The sequence below is a fragment of the Anastrepha ludens genome, chromosome 2 (genome assembly GCF_028408465.1).
Source record: "Anastrepha ludens isolate Willacy chromosome 2, idAnaLude1.1, whole genome shotgun sequence".
NCBI classification, from domain to species: domain Eukaryota; kingdom Metazoa; phylum Arthropoda; class Insecta; order Diptera; family Tephritidae; genus Anastrepha; species Anastrepha ludens.
In genome coordinates this window covers 116,750,468-116,776,199 of record NC_071498.1, presented here as the reverse complement: position 1 = coordinate 116,776,199, position 25,732 = coordinate 116,750,468, and the positions used below count along the sequence as shown (strand labels likewise).

Genomic DNA, 25,732 nt, shown 5'->3' with positions numbered 1-25,732 from the left:
GGGAGTTGAAAAATTCATCTCGCCCGAAAGATGGAATTAACTGATGAAAATTTTCGTGCGGTAAATTATTGCGAATTTTGTTATGGATAACCAAAACAGGAAAACAGGAATATTGATCAACTTACTTCGACTTTTGGAGTTGAAACCTTAGACACTCTCAAATGTTACTACAACGAGCTACGTGACCTTTGATGCAGTGCATAAATTCATAACGCAAGATCGTCATGTGACCTATTACGAAATAGAGACATTTTTTGGCATTGATGGGACCAGGATACGTTCAATATTGCGTGAACATTTGGTCGTTTGCTTGAACATCTCTTTGGATACCGCATAATTTGAAAATTGCTCAAAAAAGGAGGGGTGTCGTATTGTGTAAATAAATGTTGGTTCAAAGCACATCTATGACATCGTAACAGGTGACGAGTCTTGAATCTATGCATATGAGATTGAAACGAAACAGCAATCGACAGTATGGATGTTCCAGCACGTGCTTAATTCAACAAAAATTGATTGCAGAAGAAGCACCGAGAATGAAGGACAACCAACTGCCAAAGACTAATCATCCTCACCAAGACAATGTGAGCTCTCACAAGAGAGTTTTTGTGCACTCAAAAAATTTAATTAATGGGTCATTTGCCCTACATATGGCACCTAATGGCTTTCATATGGCGCCTAATGGCACCGAACATCAAAATAAAATTCGTGGTCTCAAACAGCCATGTGGTCTATTTTAAAAAAGAGTAAAGATATTTTGTTTATTATTTTACTGTATTTTCATTATTGGGCGCAAAATATAAAATACAACCTTCGTATTTGTAAGTTTCCTGAAATTATAAACATTTTTGAGTAAAATAGTATTGTATTAACCCTTTAAGTCCCAGTAACTACGATCAAAGAAAAAATTATTACGCTAAATAGAGCTAAGCTCATAAAAATTTCAATACTAGGTTTTTGGCGACGCTGATTATGAATTTGGTATTGGCTTATCAAATTGAAAATGGTGAATCTAATACGGCTGGTAAAACTTCAAAATATTGAGGTAAGGTCCTAAAAATTCCTAGATTAGATTACAATAGATTCTATGAGAGCTTTGCTCTCGTAGTCTTTTGTGCCCTCTACTCATCGCAGTACCTCATCCAGACCCAATTCCCTTATTACACTCAGGATATAGCTGGGTTGGATTGAGCGTATGTGGCCTTCCTCTAGCTGCAATTGGCCAAGATGTCTCAACCTTCGAAACACCACAAACCACTACTTTGTTTTTTTCGAGCCGCTGATAACAAAACCGATGATATTTTTTAAATTAAAAATGACGGATCCAAAATGTCAGACAAAAACTAAAAAAAATCCACTGCAGTGTTTCTTGGATCGTTTTTGTGCCTATCATATCGCGTTAGAGAAAGGTAATGGAAAAATCCACAAAAAATAAAATAAATAGGCCGCAACGATGATAAGATTAGGGTAGGTCCGACAAGTGAAGGAATAAAAGAACACCCAAAACACGTTTTATTTTCACTTCTGTCAAAACCATGACTCGTTGTAAAAGAGTCTTATAAAAAACCATGCCTTGTGAATAGCGGACGGAAGATTATTATTAAAAGTTCCTGGTATGCACTGAAGTGTATGAAGAGTTATCTCCGTAGTGATTTATCTTTGTTAATGTCATGCCGGACGAATTCAAAAATGTTCCGTACAAATAAAAGTGAAAACTAATGACATTTACATATTTTTAAATTATAAAATTTATTTTCATTATATTTTGTTCAATTTATAAATATTTGTTTTATGCGTACAATACGAACAAACTCGAAATACACATACATATATGCTATATATATAAATATAAATACAAACATACATATTATTAATCAGTTTCAGAAAATTACCAACTAATGCATTGCTAAATATTTACAGTTAACTTTAAACATTTTAAAACTAATAAAGAATTGTTGCATAGGTTTAGAAATAAATATTTTCCAAAAATTCAGTTCCTAAGCACTCGGCATAGCTCGGCTCTTAGCGCCATACATACAAACATATGTACATACTTACAAATTTTATCAATTGTTAACTTTTCCATAAGTTTTCATAATATTTAGTTTTGCTAGGCTTTGCTTAAAATATAAATTAAATAATATAGAATTGACTGTATGCAGTAAACAAAGGGATAGAAAAGCTCGAAATTTGAGTATTTTATACTACAACTGGTACGCGAAAAGATTTTATTTTGTACTTAAAAATTATTAATTTAGTTGTTTTAAACAAACAAGCGAAGTATACTCGTACAAGGAACAAATTGGAACTTTAAATTAAAAAGTAAACTTTTTTGCGTTTTTTTAATCTACCCAACGTTTGGCCCTCTCCCACCCAACTGCATGACGTACGGCGGAAGCTTGCCAAACATTTAGCTTTGAACTTTTTTTTTTTTTAATTAGACGTATTAGTGAGGTCAACGTAATGGACATTTTGGTAGGTATGGACTTTTCATGTACAGTGAGTGTCACTAAAATTCATACATCAATTTCTAGCCATATTTTTTTCTTGTTCGCTTATTACAAAATATAGTTCATATTTTATTGTTTTTGCGATACAATAACAAATATAGTACAACAAAAAGTAGTTTGTGGTTTTGTAAAAAGAGTCGCATTTTAGATACATATTTATGTATATGTACAGTGTAATCTCTCCTAACGGACACCTCCCATAAGCCGACATTTTTTTCTGTACCACACAAATCCTTACGAATTTTAAAATTAAATTTTTCTCTTTTGAGCGGACAAGCTTTGCATTTTTGCAGCTCGGCATTGTTTTCGCCCACAAAAGCTATTTATTTTCCTCATAAGTGGACAGCCTACAAACTTGGCCTTAGTGTTATCAAAGTTGCCAATAAATTTTGCATTTCATACGTAAAGCGTGCGAGCAAGTGAATCCACAGATAATGAAAAATTGCTTCAGAAAAGCTGGTTTTGGGGAAACAGGCATTCCTAAGGAAGGTGGTGGTTAGACCGCAGAAGATGAACTGTCACTTTAACAGCTATTAATTTAATTCAGAACCAAATTTAAGGTGGCGTTAAGTTCAAGTTTGAGTTCTAAGTTTAGATGATTAAGTCTTCATAAATGGTGGGATGTAGAAAAAATGAATGTTGAAATGGTAATTATTTCTCAACAATCGCTTCTGAAGATTAACTACGAAATGAGATTGACGACAAGTTCATTTCTTATAAAGTGGATTATTTAGCTACAAGCAAACTAAAGCCCTTCTTTATATCACGGCGACAGCGAATGCACTGAATTACTTACTGATCTCCAAATATACATATCTCCAAAATATTGAAATTAAAGGAAAAACGTGTCAAGCTAAAATGTTTGCCTTTTTAAATCTATTTGAATTCCTTGCATAACACAATTGGTTTTTTACATTTCTCTGACATCATCGGATGATAAACTGGATAAAGAAGCAAAGCGAATGGGTCAAGTGGGGAATGGGTACAATACGAAGTACGTCCTGCCCTCACACAAACAGTCGGCGTACTCACGCATCGGCGCCCACGTCACTGTTCACAGTTATGACTTTGAACTTCTAAGATACTTGGTTTATCTGGGAACCAGCATTAACACCGATAACAATATCAGCCTTGAAATCCAACGGAGAATCTCTCTTGCCAATAAGTGCTACTTGGGATTAAGTAGGCAATTGCGTTGTAAAGTCTTCTTGGACTATAATAATGTCCGATGAGGCGACCCTTGGAGTGTTTGAAAGATAGATTCTGTGGAAGATGTTTGGACGTTTGCACGTTGGCGACGACGAGTATCGTAGGATATCGAACAATGAGCTGTATTTCGTTGGCTGGATACAAATGTTCGTCGGAATGGATACAAATGCTCCGGCTCTGAAAGTATTCGATGCGGTACCAGCTGGTGGTAGCATAGGAAGAGGAAGATCATGTGGAGAAGGACTTGGCTTCACTTGGTGTGCTCAACTGGCGCCGGTTAGCGCGAGAAAGAAACGACTGGCGCGCTTTGTTAAACTCTACTACAATCGTTTAAGCGACAATCGCGCAAATCAAGAAGAAGAAGATGTTCTGGTTTTGGAAAGAAGGCTAAATAAATATTGAAGATCTTTCGCAAATTATTGTTAACAAATTTTTCAGTCGCTTAGGTATCCACTTAAGAGAGAGTACACAGTACTTGCATTATGTGCGTACTAACTAATAACGCTGGAATTTTTGCTCATTTGGCTTCTTACAACTACATTCACATACATACAAACACACACGCAAATAAGTTAAATAGTCCTCAATAGATTGGAAATAGGGTTACTGCTTAAAATCGAAAATATTTATGAATACATAACATTACACTGGCCTTCATTCATACATTTTTGCTGAAGCATAAATTAGTTAGAATTAATAAAAAAATTAAAAGATTTCCTACTTAGAAACTAACAAATCAATAAACTATAAGTAGTAAACATTCAGCGTCAACAAAATATTAAAAAAATAATAATTCTAAGTCGCTTACAATGCAGTACATCCAACTATTTAAAACGATTGGTGATGCCTAGTTTTACCTAAAATAGCGCTTCGCCCAACTAGCGAAGTAGCCACTAGGCTCGTCACCCTCAAAACACACACATCTCACTTCTCTACTTAAGATATGCCCTGAATCAGGTCACTGGTATCGCCACTCTTGCGGCAAAACGAAATCTTTAATTGCATATAAAAATCTCGCATACCAATGAATCCCCTTATACTGAGTTGCTGTGTACAACGTCGCATTGGACGCGCCCTTCGTCTGCTCCGCTACTGTTGTTGGCACAACATCATTGCTGCCACCAGGTAACCACGAACTGATAGCTGCCATAAAACGCATTGGCGCCAAACCCCAATGCGCCAATTTTTGACTATTCACCACCGCATAACAGGAAGCCGTCACCGAGTTTACCACAATAGTGCCCTCGCGGGTTAGAGGCGCTACCACACCCAGCTTATGCACCGCCTTTAGACGCGTTACACGTTGTGGACTTAAACGGCCATACTGATCGTATACCAAAACATAGTCATCTTCTTGTACGCGATCGGCGAAAATATAGTCCAGCCGCTTTTCAATTTGATGCCAAATTAATATCAAATGAGCTGGTGTTACGGTTAGCGAAGCACCGCCATCTGTGTGAATCTGTACGAAATTTTCGTCTTGCTCTAAATTGCGATCCATGAAGAGTATAACTTCGCTGTAAACGGGTTGACTCGTAGCGCTCATGGCGAGTACTCGATCACCGATTTTCAAATTGCGCATTAATTTCCGTTGACCGTTTTCGAGCAGTACGCTGCTGTCCGCAGCAAAACAGCCGCTTACGTGTGGTATGTGTTGGGAGTCTGGAAAAGCAAGAACAAAAGAAAACATTAAGAATTAAATATTACAGTACAAGCAAAAATGTAAAGCAATTGTTTACTGATGCTCAAAATCGTATTATTTTACTATGCGTGAAAATTAAATTTCTTTTGTGTAGCCGATACGCCACGAGCCAGTTCGTGGTTTCTAATCCCAACTAAGCTCACTGTCTATTTGTTTTTTCTCACTTATAAATTAATCCTGTTGTGGTTACTCAGGTCGAACTGGGTTGGGATAACAGGATTGACTGAACACAGCAAGAATCTAATCCAATTTTGAGCAATAAATAGAGAGAGGTATGGGTAAATGCAAAAAGGTTATAAGGGATGTTGAGATTATTATTTTTGCAAACTTATTTAACAATCATGGGCTTGAGTGTGTATCTACATGTATCTATATGTCCTATGTGTGGCTTTGGAAATAAGAAGGAATTTCTAAGACGAGATTTCCTTAAAGGATAAATGCGCTTGCTGTTGGCTTTGGTCTTAGCTGGCTGAAGTCGATACATAATACCATGGCACATTGTTTCAATACCGTTAGTTTGCGATTAGTTTTCGATAAGTTGGAGAAACTTAGAAATTGTGTTAAATTTTTTAACAGGAATTATAAATAGCCAACAAGAAGCAAACGACCCAACCTAATGCGGTTTAGAAAAGTATGCTAAGACTACTGACATCATACAAAAGTATTATATTTACATATTAATATGCAAATGTAGTAAGCCATATTTACATCTGTTTTTAGCGCTTACCCAGTGGTGATACCTAAAACTGTACTAATGGAAGGTCGACTTAGGTTGAGGAGGAACCGAGTTCTCTGCTCATTCCTTCTAGGCCTCATCTGTCCAGTTACCTCACAAGGAGCTCCGTGGTTCATCTACAGTTCTTTTATGCAATGTAGACCGATCTGATCCAGAACCTGCTTGAGGATAACGGAATACGCACATATTGGAATGGTGACAATCTCTATACAAATTCAGGCAATCAAATTCAATGCAGCAACGATCGCAACGGACTAATTCTGGGAGGCTTACTAACGAGTTAATGGACAACCTAAACATAATCAATATGAGAATGTGAATCCTTGAGCACAGCTACCTTCATGTCTTTTAAACGATGGTACGATTTGAAAACTAACTAACGAAGGTGAATATTGCCAAAATTAAATGTCCCAAAACCCTTTTCTGGGCTCATCAAAGCCCTCGTAAAGGAATTTATCAGAGACTGGGAAGGCAAGGAACACTCAATATAGAGTCTAGGACAGCTGCAGCCTAAGCAGTTTATCCTTCGCTCCGGGAGAGTATGAACTAGCTTCTTAAACGTGGATAGAGGTTCTTAAAGATGGATAGAGGTTCTTGAACGTGGCGTACGAACTCTCACTGGGGCATTGTAGTCCTCATTATCATTTCAAGAAACGTTAATTAGTAGGAGCAAGTGCCTGTCGTCATACGAGTTGTATGACGAAATTCCAGAGCATATTCTCTGCGAATGTATAGTCCTCGCAAAACGATGACTCGTACACCTAAGTGGGGAAGCTCTTAAGCTTGAGGGGATACTAAAATTCATCAGAAGCCTCCTATTTTAGGTTTGCGTTCAAGCACAATAGACCAAATCAGAAGTCGCACTGCATTATGCCTGAATAATAATAATAATAGCAGACGATGGAACGATGAGTTTTACAACTTACAGCTCTGCCGGCAAGTCGTCCGAATGGACGCAAATTCTCTAAAGGAGGCCTCCTCTACGTATATTATTAAACTTGAAAAAAGTAGCTTAAGGGGTGTAAATTAAGAAGGAGAATAATATTAGATATATGAGTATGTGAGTTATTAACAAAATGTACATATGTGTAGTTGATCATTTCCTTCAGATCACATGACTGACTCACAAATCGGAATTATCAGAGATTATATGAACCTACAGGTTTGACCTACTGCTTAGCAACATAGATTGAGTTTGACAGCCGACACGCAACAGTCAACACTCAATCGTCAACTAACCGACAAATATTTTGCAAGTGCTACTCTCTCTTTCTCATTGTGCGCCCTAATGCGAAAAACACATTCATACATACGCACATTTGCTCTATGTCATCGCCATCAAATGTCACTGTCCAGCGGGTGTCCATGTTATTGCAATATCAAGAGCTAGGCGATCGGTCAAAACAACAGCGGCTTTGATGTTATGATCGGCAACAGCAACTACAGCATCAACAATACGAAAACCGTTAATACTAACTAACACCAACGTAGAGTACTATACCGAACCATGAGTGACGAGTAGCCGCAAGCTCCTGCTGCTGCTGTGCTGCCACATATAGGTGTACTATTTACATGGGGCATATGCAGCAGTGTTATAGACAAGCGTACACGTATTTACATACAAGTATGTATAAGTGCATATGAGTATGTAGGTGTTTAAATGCACGTACAGGTATCGATGTAAATATAGGTGTGTACTCAACGTATGCCTGCAAGCAAGTTCTGGCCTATGCCCGTTTCTTGTTATGACTATTCTTAAATGCTGCATCTCTTCGTGAACATTTTTCTTCTTTGTTGTAGGGTTGGAATTGTTGTTTTCTGTATTGTAATAATTTATCAGTTTAGTCTTACCAGCAGTAAAAGATAAAAAGCCTGAAACAGGGTTCAGTTTATAGCAACAAACATAGCGCGCGCAGAGATAATTTAAGGCATTTTAATGGCTTATTAATTTATGACCTTTCAAGCCGCTGTATGCTTCATTCTCAGCTGTATGTAACTGCAATTTTCATCACAGACAGCATCAAGCTGGCACACATGGCCATACAATGTGAAAGGGCTCAATGCATATAAATATGTAAATACCCAACACATATGTATGTATGTATGTATGTACATATGTAGCTTCTCATGTTCGGTTTAATATACAATATTATATAATATATGAAATTGCATAGCTTTGAATTAATTCACCAGTTGAGTGGTAAGCAGATCCTTTGATTCTGGTGTGGGATCGTTTTACTGAAGCTCTTCTGCGAATGTGACTAATTTAATAATTACAGCGCCGAAAATTATGTTACATTAACAATGCATCATACGTTGGTAATAATAGTTGAATTTCCTATGGATCTTTTTAGGCAGGTCACTTAATTCTACAGGCAATTTTTGGATGGTTCTGGGTCATGGAATTTTGAGATAGCACCTAATAACTCTCTTTTGATAAGGGCTTGAAAAAGATGTGCATGAGTTAAGTTTCCAAACCGTACCATCACTTACAAACTCTGAAATTATCTGTGCACATTGATTATGTTCAGGTGATCCATTAACGCATGAGTGGACCTGCCAGAATGAGACCTGTGCGTCCGTTGCTTCATAGCATTTGACTGGCACTCGAATTGATTGTCGGTGTCAGAAGTGCTGCAGTTGAACCTAAGTTTACGGCTACCTGACTACTACAGCGTCTTTCCGGATTAGTTAATAGCTATAAAAGAGGCTCTACTGTGAGTCAGGAACTCGTCTGTAGCACAACCGATAACTAATCACTCTGACAGTCAAGCTACCATAAGATGTCTACAGCGCAATAATACTTCTTCCAAAGTAGCAATTGAAATGTAAAACTATTCACAAAGAGTTGGCTAAGCGGTGCACCATAGGCATTGTTTGGGTCCCTGGGCATAGAGACTTTCCTGAAAATCGCATCGCGAATGAGCTGGCTAGGAGGAAAACTGATCTTAAATTAGTAAATTCTGTCCAGTGTATGGGCATCCCTTTATCTTGAAACCGGTTCTAGGTCGGGTCGGCCTGCATAGCCTACACCAACTGTAGACGGACCACGAAGTCCGCTTATGGGGTAACTAGACAGGTCAGACCTAAAAGGAATGAGCAGAGAGTTAGATCCCTCATGCATCTAGATAGGCCTTTAGTGAAGTGGTTGATATCACCACCGGGCGCTGCCTTAGGGGAGCATATGGGAAACGTATGGGGATCATCTCTAATGACTTTTATTGCAGCTTTAATATCCGCTATCTAACCTAATTTACTCGATACAAAAGTTCAAGCGATTTTTAATACGGGGATAAGATGGAGGTTCCTAAAAAGTCGCTTAAAGGGATATATCTTCCATTAGACCAGCGTATTTTATGACGAAACAAGTCTTCTCGGGAGGCCGTTTCGGCACCTATTGGTGTTCATTTCATGGAATTTGTTTGTGTTTTATATTTAATATATTTTTATATTTAAGTGCATAACAAAATATAGGCGTGTTATCTTCCTACGTCAATATCCGCTAACTGTTTTATGTACATATGTTTTTCCTTAATTATACCACCATTCAGTTGGTAATTGATTCTGCCTAATTCGAATCCAACCGATCGTTATCCAATTAATTTAATTTGTTCTATGTTTCCTACTTATTTGAAAAGGCACATAAGCAAACCTCCTTGCGGCACGCCTTCAAACTGAACTAAGCCAAACCAAAGCAAAAGGTAAAAAGGCACTAAGGTAGGTAGACAAAAAAATAAAAAAACGCAATATGCGCATACAAACATACTTACGTACACATGTACATATGTAGGTATTTAGGCCGTCAGCACAAGAGTTCTGCGGATGCTCAGTTTCATTAGATATCAGCACCATCAATCTCCATAATATGCTTAGTGTGGCATATTATTTCACCGCAAGTGCTCCACTGCTCCTTATCTCACAGTTTTGCTCTGTTATAATTGCGTGTGGCTCATGTTGCACGGAATATTGCTGTGCATTTATTGCATGTCCTTTGTGTTGTAAATGCTCAATATATCGGTATTTGGTTACCCAAACGAGCATCAAAGTCGAATTCTTTTACAACAAAAAGGATAATGCAAGCGCTCACACTTAACCGAATGGGCAAATGGACATCTCTTAGACCACACATTGCACTCGCGCACTGACGGTTACCGCCTGACGGCTGACGGGTGTGCTATAAATGTGCACTTATATATACGCACATATATTTGGCGGCGTTTAGCCTTGAAGGGCATAGCCGCAGGAGTGAGAGTGTGCTGTGAAAACTATTTATGTGAAAGAATGCTGATATGGATGATCCTTTTGCCTCATTTTGTTTCAATTTCTTCCTTCGGCCTTGTTGGGTAATTTCTTATTATTTTTTTTTCTGTTATTTCATTGACTGTGATTTTCGTCTAGATTTTTTGTTTGTTGGCAGTCTCACGCAATTAGATTAATAAACCATAACAATAGAAAGAAAACACCAAAAAAAAACAGCACCGATGTAAAAGGATCAGTTGTGCATATGTTGGCGTGTCAGTGTGAGTGTAAGCCATAACTTACAAATTTCTTTGACAGCCGGCTACAAGGACTCTCATGTATTTATAGACATTTTGGCCACTTGGTGGCGATGCTGTTAGTGAGCAGCAGGAGGGGCCACCGCGGCAAGCCTTTGATCTCACTAAGGCAAATTGTAAGGACGATTGCGACAGTTGCAAGCAGTGACATTTAAAGTCAAAATATTTAGTCCTTTTGTGTTTGACCGATATGCCTTTTTAAGTGCGAAAGCATTGCTATATACATATATACCCATGTATGTGGGTCTACAAACTCCTGCGTATGCACATGATTCGAACGGAAGTTGGTTTCTTCAAAGGAACACTGTTGAGCTAATATACATTGTATCATAGTTATATATATATATACGATTGTGTAATTAATATGAATAGAACTAGCATATGCTGTGTTGAAAAATAACGGGTGTCTCATTAAACCCACCTATTGAATGTAACGCCCTTTTTGTTTCGATCATATCCCCAGTTGTGTGATTGAGTCTTGTGCCTACTATCAAGTGCGAAAATTGGAGTTTATTCATGGAAAAGTACATATGGGCTCAGTTCATGGAAATTTTCAACTTCTGCTATATTCGAAAATACCGTAAGGAGTTAGGTGGGGAAATGTCCTGGTTGCAGTTGATAGAAAATAAACTTTGTAGCTTAGATAAGGAAAAGTAAAAGTCGTAAATATAAAGAATATACACTTTCACATCATCTACTCCCCCCCTCTCTTAATGAACGGTACATTTCTGAAAAAAAGAAACAATACAATCGGCGCGATATCGATTAATCAGTTTAATTGTGTTTGGCTGTAAACCGTCCAAAAATAATGATAATAACAATTGGCACTACATCCTTCGTTGGAAATTTTATTGAGCTGCTTCTCCTACTTGTGGTGTGCGCCTTGATATTTATTTCACAAATGGAGGGACCTACAGTTCTATGCCGCATCCGAGGGGCAGATGATTATTTACGAGGAGCTTTTTCATGAGAGAAACACACTCGGAGGTTTGCTAATGCCCGTCGAGGAGCGGTCGCTATTAGAAAACATTATAAAATCGACGATGGAGAATCCAAAAATTCAAAAAAAAAATAATAGCTTATGAGCACATAGGCTATTGTTATACTAAGGGGACGAGTTGTTGTTTCATGCCCGGCGGACTTAATCGTTCAATATCAAGTGCTATATTTTGAACTCTAATCAATTTCATAAATGTCATGGATTTTTCACGTGAAGGTATTTACATTTATTTTGTATTTTGTATTTTTTTCTTTTTATTTTTCATCAGAACAAACGGTGCGTGAAATAACTGGTACTTATATATTTACGTATGTATGTCATGTTCTTTATTTTAAAAAAGATAATTATGTGATGGGTACTCACAACTAGTAGAAGATACGACTATAACAGTGATATGATGTCAGTGGGAATAATTTAAAATGAGTATATGATAGCATATTTTCTACATTTTTAATTCAAAGGATTCTCGTTCAATTGTATAAAACTTCAGTATGCGTAAACTCAAAAGTGTAGTTATGAAAATTCATTTAAAATCATTTTCATATACTTGAGACAGCAGAATAAATATTTCTACAAAGCTCCATAATCACAGCCAGTTAAGATATTTATAACATTGGATAGATCTAACGTATTTTCACCAAAATGCTCTAAACGAAATCTTTTATAAATTGGGCATATGCCTATAATATGTTGGATGTTTTCGGGGTCACCCAAGTTACAAACTGTGCAGGCGGTAGAAAATACATTCTTAAAAGGTCTCGAATTTAGGTTAAGAAGACTTCCTCTTCTACGAAAAATTAAGCTAATAGCATAGGCAGCAAAATTTGACTGAAATATTTCATATCTCTAAGTGCTAAGTTAGCATACAAATCATGTTATTCTGATTTAATAGCAGAGTCCAGAAAATTCGAAAGTTTTTTATTCTAAAGATTGCCTAAAAACGAAGATATGAACGCAGGCAAAGGCTCAGAAGTCAAAGCAGTAAGAGGCTTCATATTTAACATCAGCGAGTTTTCCTCCCACTTTTTTACGCAATAACCGCCAAGGCTTACAGTCTCCTCAGCAAGGAGAAGTCCATGAGTTGGCAAGACAAAGCTTAGATGTGCTCGGAGTGTATGTAAATATTGCGTTATCAAATCTGTTTCGATGTGAATCATATAATTCGGAGTATTTGGTGGCAAAAAAAAAATAATATTTTGTTTAATAAAGAAACGTAGAAGTCTCTCACCTGAGTTGCATTCGTCAACAACTGAAACTTCTTAATAATTATTAATTTGGGGAAAGAGAAATCCATTACTCCTAACATGCCGGTCAACTTCGATTATTTCTGTGATTTTATCGATATTTTCGACGATGGACCGAAAAGTGAAACCGGTCAAATAAATTCGCTATTTTTAGGTCAGTGATGCTGTGATGTCAGAGTAGAGTGTATGACAGCTCTCTTAGCTTAATGGGTTCCGGTGATCTAGAATCTTCAAAAAATTGATTTTTTTTGGTTTTGATATTTCGAAAGTATAAGCTTTTAAGAATATACTGTTAAACTTTCGGAAGTATATTCTCAGTATTCTCGATTCTACAGCCGTTTAAGCAGGTAGAGTCAGATTCGTCACGCGGCAGCATCAATGGTCGCATTATCCATTCTCAAAACTACTTTTTTCGGCCTGCTGTTGGCAACAAAAAAACTATTCAACCAAAATCGTCTGAAATTTGAATATGTTGTTCTCAACATTAATGGCTATCATCCGAATCATATATTTAGAATCATATTATTATTTAATTATTTTTTTTTATTAAAAAACTGTCAAATTCAAAACCGCGCCAGTTTGGAAAAATTTTTTTTCTAGTACGGGACATAGCTACAGTCATACTGATTAATAATTATTTGGTTTTTGTGCTTCAGATAAATAGAAGGGTCAATACAGTCAAGGTCCAATTATTCGGGAGGGTATAACTGCAGCGCCATTTTTAAAATGTATTAAGAAGTTCAATAAAAAACCGAAAAAATTGAATTATTGTAAAAAAAAATCTTGAAAATACCCTAAATTTTCGGGACCTCTAGACCCCTTTAAGTGAAAAAATACCAACTCAAAGAGTAATCAAACTTAATACTCGGTATGGAGAAACTGATAACGTTCTCCACGTAAAGAAAATGTTATAAGCTGGACTTTAGGCTTAGTTTTCATTGAAGGCCTCATCTTCTTGATTAGTGCGGTAACAGCTTAATCCTTGTTGGTCGAGTTAAACAAATAGCACCATTCGTTTCGTTAGTTTCGTTGTTAACTGGTTACAATGGGACGCACTAAGTTCTCCTCCAATTTATCTTTGAGCTACTATCATAATATAATATAACAAAATATAAAAAAAAAACATAGGTAAAATTGCTTTTCGCTCTAAGTGGCATTTATCCATATCATTTGGCATTAAAAATTAAACTTATCTTTGCAATCTACGAATATCAAAGCTGCACGTAAGGTAACTAAGCTCTCTCAAAATAAGCGCTTGCGATCGATTACAACACAAATATGTTGATCAACACAAGTAAGGATTGAAAACTCAGGCGGTAAAGATCATTGCATATCCGCAATGACATCGAGCCCAACAAGCGCATTACATGTGTACCTATGCGCATACTTAAAAATGCATGCACTTATACATATTTACATACTTCGATCATTAATGCATTAACATAAACGTTTGTTGGTATGTCTACGGTGTATGTGTGTAAATAAAGTTTCCAGGGAGGAAAAAGCAGCACCACTTCTGTTATGTACATACATACATACTTAAATATCTATGTACGCATAAAGACATGCTTGTTTGTATGTACATACATTTAAAAACATACATATGAGCCCAAATATACAATATACATATGTATGTATGTATGCATGTAAGCACATATTTTAAGAAGGCATGCCGCGGCACTTTTACGCTTTTGTTAGCTGGCATTCACTTTTCTCTCTTTTCCTACACACCAGTCCGGTTTGGTCCCGTCCGGTTCGGTATGGGCCATTGGTGTTGGCTTTGTCTGGCTCTTCACACTCGTTGATATTAAAACAGGCGCGGTTTTTGATTGTTTTCTGTTACGCATTCATTTTGTTGCTATTGTTGGCCATATTCTGGCTATATTCGGGAGTTTAAGCACTTTTCGAAAATTAATTGTTAACGTGATTTGGTTGGTTAGAGTGCGCCATTGGATTGGTGAGTGTGTGTGCATGCATACATACATATATAAATACATACACACTTACATATGTAGATACATACTAACACACACAATTATTGACATACATGCTTGTGAGTTACATGAATGAAAATCCAGACAAATAACAGGGTAGCCTTCCTGATTTCCAGACATTTTACATGTTCGCAAGTACATATTCATGTATGTATGAACGACTTCTGGTACGCTAGCTGATCTATCGTTTGAGTTTTCTCAATTCGAATTTCATTTATTTGCTGGATAACTGGTATTTTCAGCGGCGAGCATGTGCCACTGAGCACCTTTTCCGGGTCAACCCACAGTTGCTTTGATGATAAACAGGCGCCCGTGCACTTCAGTCAAGTTTTAACATATTCCGAATAAAGAGTGTAGACTCCTTTGCACGTTGCACGGATTGTAAAATACACACGCATATATATATATATATATATATATATATACACATATACATATATACATACACGCATACATATATACATACACACATACATATAAAACATACACGCATACATACCTACATAAAATCAAAGTATTTCGAATTTTTTTAAGAAATTATTGTAATTTTTTAAGTCGTTGACACTTTCTGTGGTTAGTTGTTGGTACAACGTCGCACCAACACTATGCCACATATTAAAATAGTTAAAACAAATACAACAACACATTAAAAAAAAAGATTTACCATAACTTGTGTTTGTTGTCACTCTATTTTTATTATTGTTTTAGTTGACTTAGTTCGTCTACCACACTAACCGCATTTCCATTCCATTTCGAATCAGTTTAGTCATTTTCGTATGTATTTGTGTCCGACCGACCAACCATTGTTTTTGTATCTCTATGTGTATATCTGTTTATGCGTGCGTGTGCTGGTATTTGGCTTTGTTTTTCGTTAAGCATTATAGCCACCGCAAACTAGCATTGTTATTGCGGTTGCTTTTGTTGCTTTTGTTTGGTGCTCTTGGTGTGACTGGTATTGCCGTACAGCTTCCGTTCCGGCCGAATTTCTCATTACTGTCGCTACTCTTTTTGTATGCATATGTATATGCATGTATGCATGTGTGTGTATGTATGCGATCTTAAACTCGTACTGCGGTTTCTGCCGCTGGCCGCTCTTGTTGTCGTCTGTACGTTCATTTGAAACTCAGCGGAGGTCGCATCATCAATTCGTTTAATTTGACAGGCGCAACCCTAAACATGTCAAAGCAGTAGGATGCATACGCACCTACTACTACTACCACTCCATGCATACAAATATTTTTCGACTTTCCGCTTTTGAATTTATTTTGGCCATTTGTACGCACAAATTCGTTGCTGGCGTATTGTCTATTTGGCCTACAAACCGTAGTTTTATAATATTTAGGAAGGAATTCGTGTCGAAAGGGGAGTGCTAAGGAGTGAACGAGTTTACGAGTGAAAATTGTACAAAAAGACAGAAGAAGAAAAACATAAGTGACCTAACTTGAAACACCCTAATAAATGAAATATTTTCCTTCTGTAGAGAGAATTTACTCTCACTCACTAAAGTGTCTACTTATGCGATTATCAATTGATTGAAACTTTTTGAACTGACGAAATTTTATTTCACATTTCTTAAACATTGAATATTTAGTATCAGACAAGACACATTGAACAGTAAGTACCAGTAGAGCAACGGATCTCATTTTTTGCTATTCATTTGGTCTCAAAATTGCCCAACTTTGTTTAAATTTCTCTAAATTCTCAGTCTTTGCTTATAGGATTCAACATTTTAGGCACCAAAAGCAATCACAAAATCCATGGCTCCTGTTGGTTTTGCGCTATTGATGCTCTACCTGTTCAATGTGCCTTGGTATCGCACAATAATTTTTTGTAGAAATTTATTCCATACAAACATATGTATGTATGAAAATATTCCTTATGCTTACCTGATTTTACCGAACAATGTATATGCGCACGACTCTCATAGTACACCCAATCGAATCCTGCTTCTACCGCAAGACGCGCCAGCATACCATATTTGGTGCGATCACGATCGGAAGTGGTAATGTCCACAGCACGTCCCTCGTAATGCAAGGAGTCAGTATGATGAGCATTATCCTCATCCCAACTTTCGGTGACACGTAACAATACGCCGGGCCATTGATTCATCACAGAAACAGCCAGATTAGTGAGTTTCTCTTTGCAACGCTGGAATGAAAATTAAAAATAAAAATTGGTTTCATCAAAAATTATTTTTTAATTATTTTTGATTAAATACTCTAAAAATTCTTTTTGCCCTTTATCGCATATGGTATTGCAGTTTTGATTCAATTTTATTTTCAAATTAAGTATTATAAAATAGTTCAAACTATTTTAATCTATTAAATATAGATTTAGCAATAATAAAGCGCATAAAAATTGTCTATGATTTTATGACATTTCGAAATAACCTCACTTTTGTGCACGGATGAAAAAACAGAATTGAAATGCGAGTGATTCATTTTCAAAAAACGGTAACAAAGTGAAACGAACGTATTTTTTGATAACAAAAATATTTTCACGGAGTCGATAATACTTTACGAGTAATAATTTTTCCGCTCTTCAACTGTTTTCTATACTTTACAATTCCTTTTTATATATTGTTCCGTAAGAAAAACTAAAATATATTGTAAAACCTTTTCTTAATTTTTTTTAATATATTTTATTGATAAATCAATAAAAATATGTCTAGCGTGAAACACATTTTCTTTTTCAACGCTTTATTAATTCATGCAGTAAGGAGTAAAAACTTTTAGAAGGCATCACATTTTTTTTCTTTTGTAATATGCGTTTTAGAATTAAAACAGTCCCTGTGTATGTATTGACCAGTTTAATTTCAATAAAACCGTATGAATTGTTAAACCATATAAATCCGGGTACCAAAGACTAACCCAGGTTTTGGGTTTGAGAGAATTGTTAACTATTTCCATTGCGTGTTTGATGAAAACTGCGTTTAAACTGTAATTCGTGTGTTTATTTTCTTCATTTCTTGGGTGCGTATGTCTAATTCTTAGACGGCGGTTGTCAATTAAAAAACATTGTTGCCATATTTCAATAAGAATGCAATAACAAAAGTGAAAAAATTACGTAAACAATGACTATTGACACAATTTAACTTAAAATGTATGCAAACCCAGTACAAATAGATTTGATGTGAGTAGTAAAACTCAACTTGGTATAGAAATAAACACCCAAGTCTTTAAATTCACTACTTGACCTCGGCGAAACATTGAAGATATATTAGGACGTACGACAGGACTGACCACTTTAACGTAGATAGTAAAGTTATAGTATTGGTAAAGGTTGTAAGGGTCAACCTAAGGCCTTTGCACTGCGACCAGATTGATGTGTTGTGCGCCCTTAAGTACTTAATTTTAACTATTTAGTATTGCGAGGAATCAAACCAGCTCCATAGGAGGGAGCATCTGTAAGTCTTCATCCTCTCGTAGATACAAGCTCAGGATTCTGTGTCTCCTGTGACCCAATGCTGATGATTAAGTGTACCATGGACTCCTCTTGATCACAGGGGAAACTGTACAAACTATGTAGTACTAGATTGAAATGTCCTATTGTATTGAAATGCTTACTGCAGACAAAGTGGCCTGTAAGTCCTTCTCAGAGTAACTGATCCCCTTTTTGTCTAGGGTTAGAGCAGATCTTGCTCTGCTGGCATTAAAGTTCAGGAACTTTTTGGAGTGATTAAGTTTGTGCCCTTTCAGTATTCTTTGGTTTTATTTGTATTCATGTTCTGGTTTCCTGTTTTAGGTTGTTTTTGTTAAAGCCGAAAATAGGGTTTGGTGCAATAAAGGGCACAAAAGTCTGTATTTTTTCAAATAATAGTCTACTTCGTGCCTATCATATTCTGGTACACAAATCAGGGAAACTTGATTAAGAGTCGCCCGTTTTTTGAGTGCATCGCTACATTCTTTAAGGACTTTTGAATTGAACGAAATGCTATTTAAGGCTTTGAGGACTGATTGATTGTCCGAAAATATTTAAATTTTTATTTTTATGAACCTCTTTTGTATATGAATTCGACTGTTTCCATTTGTATACCATTTCTACGAGTCTTCATGTAACCATGTGGTTTCACTGGACGGGAAAATAACCTAGCATCTCTTAGTAAAATTGAGTACGCGTTCCGTGTGATCATTCGTCTGGGTCATGCATGCTGCATGTTCTACCCAATATAGTACCTCTTATTTAAATAAGACGTAATCCGCTTCAGGAATACAGAATGAAAGCCTAAATTCGAAAGTTTTAGAAAAATCCGTATAATCGGCATCAACTTCGTATCCTTTTTGGAACGTAGCAAAATAGTCCTGAATAAAAGCAGCTAAATTACTGAGGATCTGTCAGGGACAAACTCATGTTGATACGGAAATAAAATATGTATGCCTGACAGCACAGTATATTTTATCTCTAACTAAACACTCGAATAACTTAGAGACAGTAGTGAGTTTGGGAAAAACTCAGAGTAACAAAGGTAAGTAAGTATCCAGTCAACAAGACAAACATCAACAGGCAGTGACATGTTACAGCATCTTGAAGGGAAAAGTAAGACTGCATATAACAATACTACAGAACTGTTAAATACCTAAATAAATGAAGCTACACTCGCTAGTGACTTCAAGCCAACATAGCCAACTACGAGTCGTGGAATTAGGAAAGAGGTATGATTTACCTTCATTGGGTGCTAGGTTGGATACTCGAGCAATACTAGAACCAACCATGCATACATACATACAAACATAAATACACACATACACACACATATTTTGTATGTTTTATAACTAGAAATCGTTCGTTATTATATGAGGTTTGATGGCATGAATACAGACTCCTTAAAAATAGCCATATTTAAGTTAACAAAAACCCATAAAACAAAAAAAAATATCTTTGAAAGGTATGTAAATACATTTCGGCGTGATCTTAAGCAATAACTTTCTCACTGATTCCCTTCAATGTTGCAGTTGCTGTCTTTATTACTGTTTTGTGTGCAACTATGTATCTATTTGCATACACACACATGTACACATTCCATTAGATGTTAAGAAATTTACAAAACTTATTTTGAACCTGTTCTGCTAGGCAAACATTAAACCATTTACATATGTTTAGATAGGTATGCTATGTTTGTGCACATGTCGCTATTACCTTTCCATGGCCCTCGTTATTTTAACAATGGACCAAAACAAATAGAAGAAAATATAAGACGTTGTATTAAAAATCAATTTTCCCATTTGTTGTGCTGTCAGTTACAACAAATACAAAGGTGTTTATTTAAGCGCACAATCTCGAGCCTCGAACTATGAGCGACGAATGACGAACGTCAAACATCGAAATAATGCCTCGTTCTGCCCGATTGCGAAAGGTCAAAATACAAATATTGATTTTCGCCGACGTGTATGAGGAATGTTCTACACTTTTCAATGAGTACATTTGTATTTGTAATCACTTATATGGTATAGTGGGTGCATTTGTGTATTGTGTTGGACTAGGCAATCTTCCATTCATGGCATTCACGGGATGTACAAGTATAAAACAGCACTTATGGCACGAATTATTGGGTAAATATGTCGGTGTTTACCTGTGAGTCCATATTTGTTCTTTACCAGGGTGGGGTTTAAAAAGGATTCAAAGGCTTTGCCGCATTCGGTCAATATTTTCTTATTTGAGAAGTTTGAATTTTTTTTAAGTTGCATTTCAATTACAGCAATACGTAAAAATGCTTTACAGTGTATGGAATTTAAGGAGCGACATAAGCTGGAGGGGGTAGAAGAAATAGCATCGCTTGAAAGCAAACGATTGTTTAGGCAATCATTTTTTGAAAAGATTTTAGAATCAGCTGCACATTCAATTGTCCGACACACAGTGAGTCGCTTGGTAGGCGTTTGATTTGTATATTTGGTTCGGTGCCCGTTTGCCAACAATTTGCCATAAACATTGGTGATGTGATTGGTGTTGTGTCGCGCGAGGAGAGCGTGAAATTGATTATGTGCATCTTGTCGGTATGATTTTTTAAAGAAGTTCATAGCTCAAAAATTCCGTCACACATGCAAATGTTTATATGAATGTATGTGTTCATACACATATGCAGATATTATTTGAAAAGAGAAGCACTAAACTAGCCTAAAAAAATACTAGTTTACTAGTAGAATTTCCTGACTGAAATCGAATTAGTCCGAAAAGACTAGATTTGGACCAATTTTAAAACGACTTATTCATGCTTATTATTATTTGACTGCAATTTAATTTTAACTTATGATTTCGCGCCTCACGTATTTTACAGGGTGGCTGATGAAAGCCGCTACCAAAAAAAAATTGAATAACTTTTTTTCTTTTTAAGTTATCTGTTCCATTTTTTTTTAATTTGCAGATTGATCTTTAAAATTTATTAAAATGGATAACTGGGACACGCAAACAAGAATTTGGATAGTCCGCCGCTATCACGCACTGGAGTCCGTAGTTTTGGTACAGAGAGAGTACAGGCGGATGTTTGGCGGCAATCCCCCGAGCAGATGGACCATAATGAGACTGGTGAATAATTTTGCTGAGCAAGGAACAGTCGCAAGAAGGCCTTATCATCGAAACCCACCAGTTCGGACGGAGGAAACGATCGCTGCTGTAGCTGCAGCTATACAAAGCAATCCAAGGGTTTCAACAAGAAGCTTATCTGTTCAACTTGGTGTCAGCCGACAGTCTTTGCAAACAATAATGCACAAAGATTTAGACTTATTTCCCTACAAAATTCAAATGGTTAACAAACTGAATGCAGCAGACTTGCCGATTCGCTTGGAATTTTGCCAGAAGATCCTGCAAATGGTGGAAGAAGACCAAAACATGTTAAACTGCCTTTTCCTGTCTGATGAGGCCCATTTCGATTTAAACGGCAATGTGAACAAACAAAATTGTCGAATATGGAGTACTTCTAACCCACAGATACTCCACATCATTTAGGAATTGCATCCTCTTCGCGTGACAGTGTGGTGTGCGGTTTCTTCACGCTGTATTGTCGGGCCTTATTTTTTTGAAGAAAATGGTCACACCGTTACGGTTACTGGAGACCGTTATTTGAAAATGCTGAAAGAATTTTTCTATCCAGAACTACGCCGAAAGAGAATTCCTTTCAACTCTGTGTGGTTTCAACAAGATGGGGCAACGTCTCACATAGCCCAGACTGTTATGACAGAGTTGCGACGAAAATTTCCCAATAAACTGATTTCAAGAAACTCCGAATTTCGTTGGCCCCCCAGGTCGCCTGACCTTACTGCACCTGACTTTTCTTGTGGGGTTTATGTAAACAAGAAGTTTATAAAACAAAGCCAACAAATTTGGATGAACTAAAACAATCCATTCGGGCAACAATTGCGGCTATTCCTGTCGCAACTCTCAAAGCAGCAATGAACAACTTTTTACTAAGATGCCGCACTTGTGTCAACGAGCATGGGGGGCATTTAAATTCAATTATTTTTAAAACTAGTTAAGTTACATTTAATAAAATTTAATGACCTTAAACTTGAAAAAAAAATAAATGAATTCCATACACTAAAAAAAAAGTTATTTGAGTTTCTTAATGTAGCAAAATTCATCAGCCACCGTGTATTTTTTAATTACTCTTTTTAATATCATAATGGTTTTTATGGTCTTGGTCCATAATTGGACTAGTATTTTTTGGCCTATTTGAAACTAGTCTCGTTCTTTTACTATTGCAACTATTACTATACATATTTTTGTTTTAAATCTGACAATTGGCATAGTGTAGAATATCGGCATATAAAAAATACCACTTGCTTGTATGGAAGAAAGACAGTTGCCTGACTAGTTGCGTCTGCGACTCATAGTAGTTGGGCGGTAGTTTACAACCAGCATATTTTACTATAGGGTCGCTACTATGCAAAAAAATATATATATACATATACAAATACACACATTAATACATGTAGACATACTAGGGTAATTGTATCGCTTGTGCAACTTTCGAAAATTCAAAGCGAAAACCTACTATTTATAGTAGGTGTGACAAATTGCCTTTATTTATGCGGTTTTAATGTGGCGTGTAAAGTGCGGAAAATCGAAGTGGTCTACCATAACTAATTGTATGTGCGTTGATTTCATATATTATACATGCAAGCACCCAACTCTTTTTGCACAATCCGGTAATCTCAACTATAGAAAACATCGACAACACGTAACCTACTGCGAACAAAATTAGAGGTATCCTTAGCAACCATTAAAACGCTTAAATTACTCTGGATACTAAGTCATTTTGCCATTTGTGGTAATGTAAAAGCAGATGAATTGGTAAAGTTTGCCATCAAAATTCCACTCATTATCACTGCACTATTCTACAATCAAAAAGACATCAAAAGAGCTGCTAACTCGATTGTAGCAAACACCAGCACGCAAAATAGGTGTAATTACACTCAGTACTGTCAACGAAACACACATGAAAAGTTCTTCAAATTTAAAAAAAAAATATTTTCTATGAAATATAACACATTAATGTGTTTTCAGGTAATAACCAGTTAAACATTTAACTATGAGACAAACAGGGACAAGGCCTTCAGATGTTAGTGTTAGAAATTAAATTCTAAAATTTGTATTTTTGTTAATTTTTTGTTGTTTGGTAATTAATTTGTTTATTTAGTTTTTTTTTAATAAATAATAAAATTAGAAATTTTTTACACGAAATTTTCGCTCTTACAGGAATCTCAATGAATTTCTTCCTTGAATCAAACCCAATTGATGGGTTGGACATATCTGACATATCAATGGCATGGGTACAACTAAACTTGTTACGCAAAAAAAATGCGCACATTTGCCATCAAGTAGCGATAAATAGTTGTGAAACGGATTTTCATTCACAATTCGAAATTAATGTAATTATAGATAGAATTTGAACTTTTATTTTTAATTGCTTTTTGAAGTGAAAACTTCTTTAGAATCGTTGGGAGTGATTTGAGAAAAAGTGAAACGAAAAAAGCGACACTCTTGGCTACGAATATTACATATACACGTAGCGACGAACTAAATAACTTTTAGGCCAGCGCCGACAGCATGGCGCGATAGCCGAGCGGCTAGCAATGTGAGCTTCCGATCCAAAATCCTTGGTTCGAATCACAAGAAAAAATTTTTTTTTATACAGTTATTTTATTTTATTTTATGATATGTTTATGAGGAGCTTTTTTTCATGGCAGAAATACACTCGGTGTTTTGCCATTGCCTGCTGAGGGGTGAGCGCTATTAGAAAAATAGTTTTCCTTAATTTTGGTGTTTTCACCGAGATTCGAACTGACGTTCTCTCTGTGAATTCTGAATAGTAGTCACGCACCAACCCATTCGGCTACGGCGTTTGTTTAATTTTACTGATGCAAAAATGAGGAAAAATATATGAATAAAGTTTGCTTACTGTTTACACATTTTCCAAAGGTGACGGAGAACCAAAAAAAAAAGTCGATTTTCAAACAAATACGAGTGCATATGTGTAATTGTGTTAGAGTTTCGGTCACGCCCTAGCAAAACCTGCGTGCATATGTGTTAGTAACATTCAAAAAAATGTAATTGTGTTAGAGTTTCGGTCACGCAGGTTTTGCTGGGGACGCTCATAATAGCAACCGCGTGTGTATTTTTATATTCGTAAATATTTTCATTTTTAAATATTTACCGCAATTATGCCGAAAAATAATGCAGAAAAGTGTCGTGAATATCGACAGAAAAAAAAATCAATAAATAGCATCACGGAATTCATTCACGAAAATTTAATAAAGTATACACCAGAAGTATCGCGGATACTTAGAAAAGATTACAATAAAGTTCCAATGATTTTAAGTGGCGATTTTAACGGAAATTTTGCATTGGACACAGCGGTTCCTTTAATTGACGTTCTCAATACAACATTCAATTTAAAAATGTGTAACAATCGCACTGAATCGACAACACGATCAAAAACAACCATTGACGCGGTATTTCAAAGACATGTTGACAACATCGAAACCAAAGCATTTGTATCATATTTTAGCTATCATAAGCCACTCGTATCATTTGTTGAAATTGAAAACATTGAGGATGAATAATAATAAAATGAAGAAAATAAAATATGAACTTTATAGCAATATTATAATGAACCTATAATTATCTTGCTCCTAATGCTGCTTTCGTCTTATTCTCTCTCAGTTTGTTTTACGGAAGGTTTCACTTCTATCGCGTCTAACCGTTAGACTGGTGTTTTTTTTTATATTTATTTCCTGTCCACATGGTTAAATATTGTCTTGATATTTTTTTTTATTATTTTCATCAAAATTACAATGATTACAAGGCAACCCTGCTAACAAGTATAAATGAATTTAGCATAAAATACTTAGTAAAGGCTTTTTTATAATGTATTTAGAAATCAAAATATATATATATATATATATATATATATATATATATATATATAATTGGCGCGTACACCATTTTTGGGTGTTTGGCCGAGCTCCTCCTATTTGTGGTGTGCGTCTTGATGTTGTTCCACAAATGGAGGGACCTACTGTTTCAAACCGTCTCCGAACGGCAGATATTTTTATGAGGAGCTTTTTCATGGCAGAAATACACTCGGAGGTTTGCCATTGCCTGCCGAGGGGCGACCGCTATTAGAGAAAAGTTTTTATTAATTTTGGTTTCACCGAGATTCGAACCTACGTTCTCTCTGTGAATTCCGAATGGTAATCACGCACCAACCCATTCGGTTACGTCGGCCCACGTCAAAATAGTCTTATGTTATTCTTGACGTTTTTACTTGTAAACGTGAAATTGCCGGCAAA

The 25,732-nt window shown here is 36.2% G+C and overlaps 1 protein-coding gene across 1 annotated transcript in view; it reads right to left on the bottom strand.

The window, feature by feature from the left end:
• Positions 1-1,871: 1,871 nt before the first annotated feature.
• LOC128855152 (protein hedgehog) overlaps positions 1,872-25,732 on the bottom strand; it is a 66,031-nt gene continuing 42,170 nt past the window's right edge. Inside the window, exons 2-3 of the mRNA XM_054089843.1 lie at positions 16,835-17,096; positions 1,872-5,378 (exon numbers count right to left, since the gene is read on the bottom strand). Coding sequence (XP_053945818.1) covers positions 4,675-5,378; positions 16,835-17,096 — 966 coding nt within the window. The 3' untranslated portion in view covers positions 1,872-4,674. The remainder of the gene's footprint in view (positions 5,379-16,834; positions 17,097-25,732) is intronic.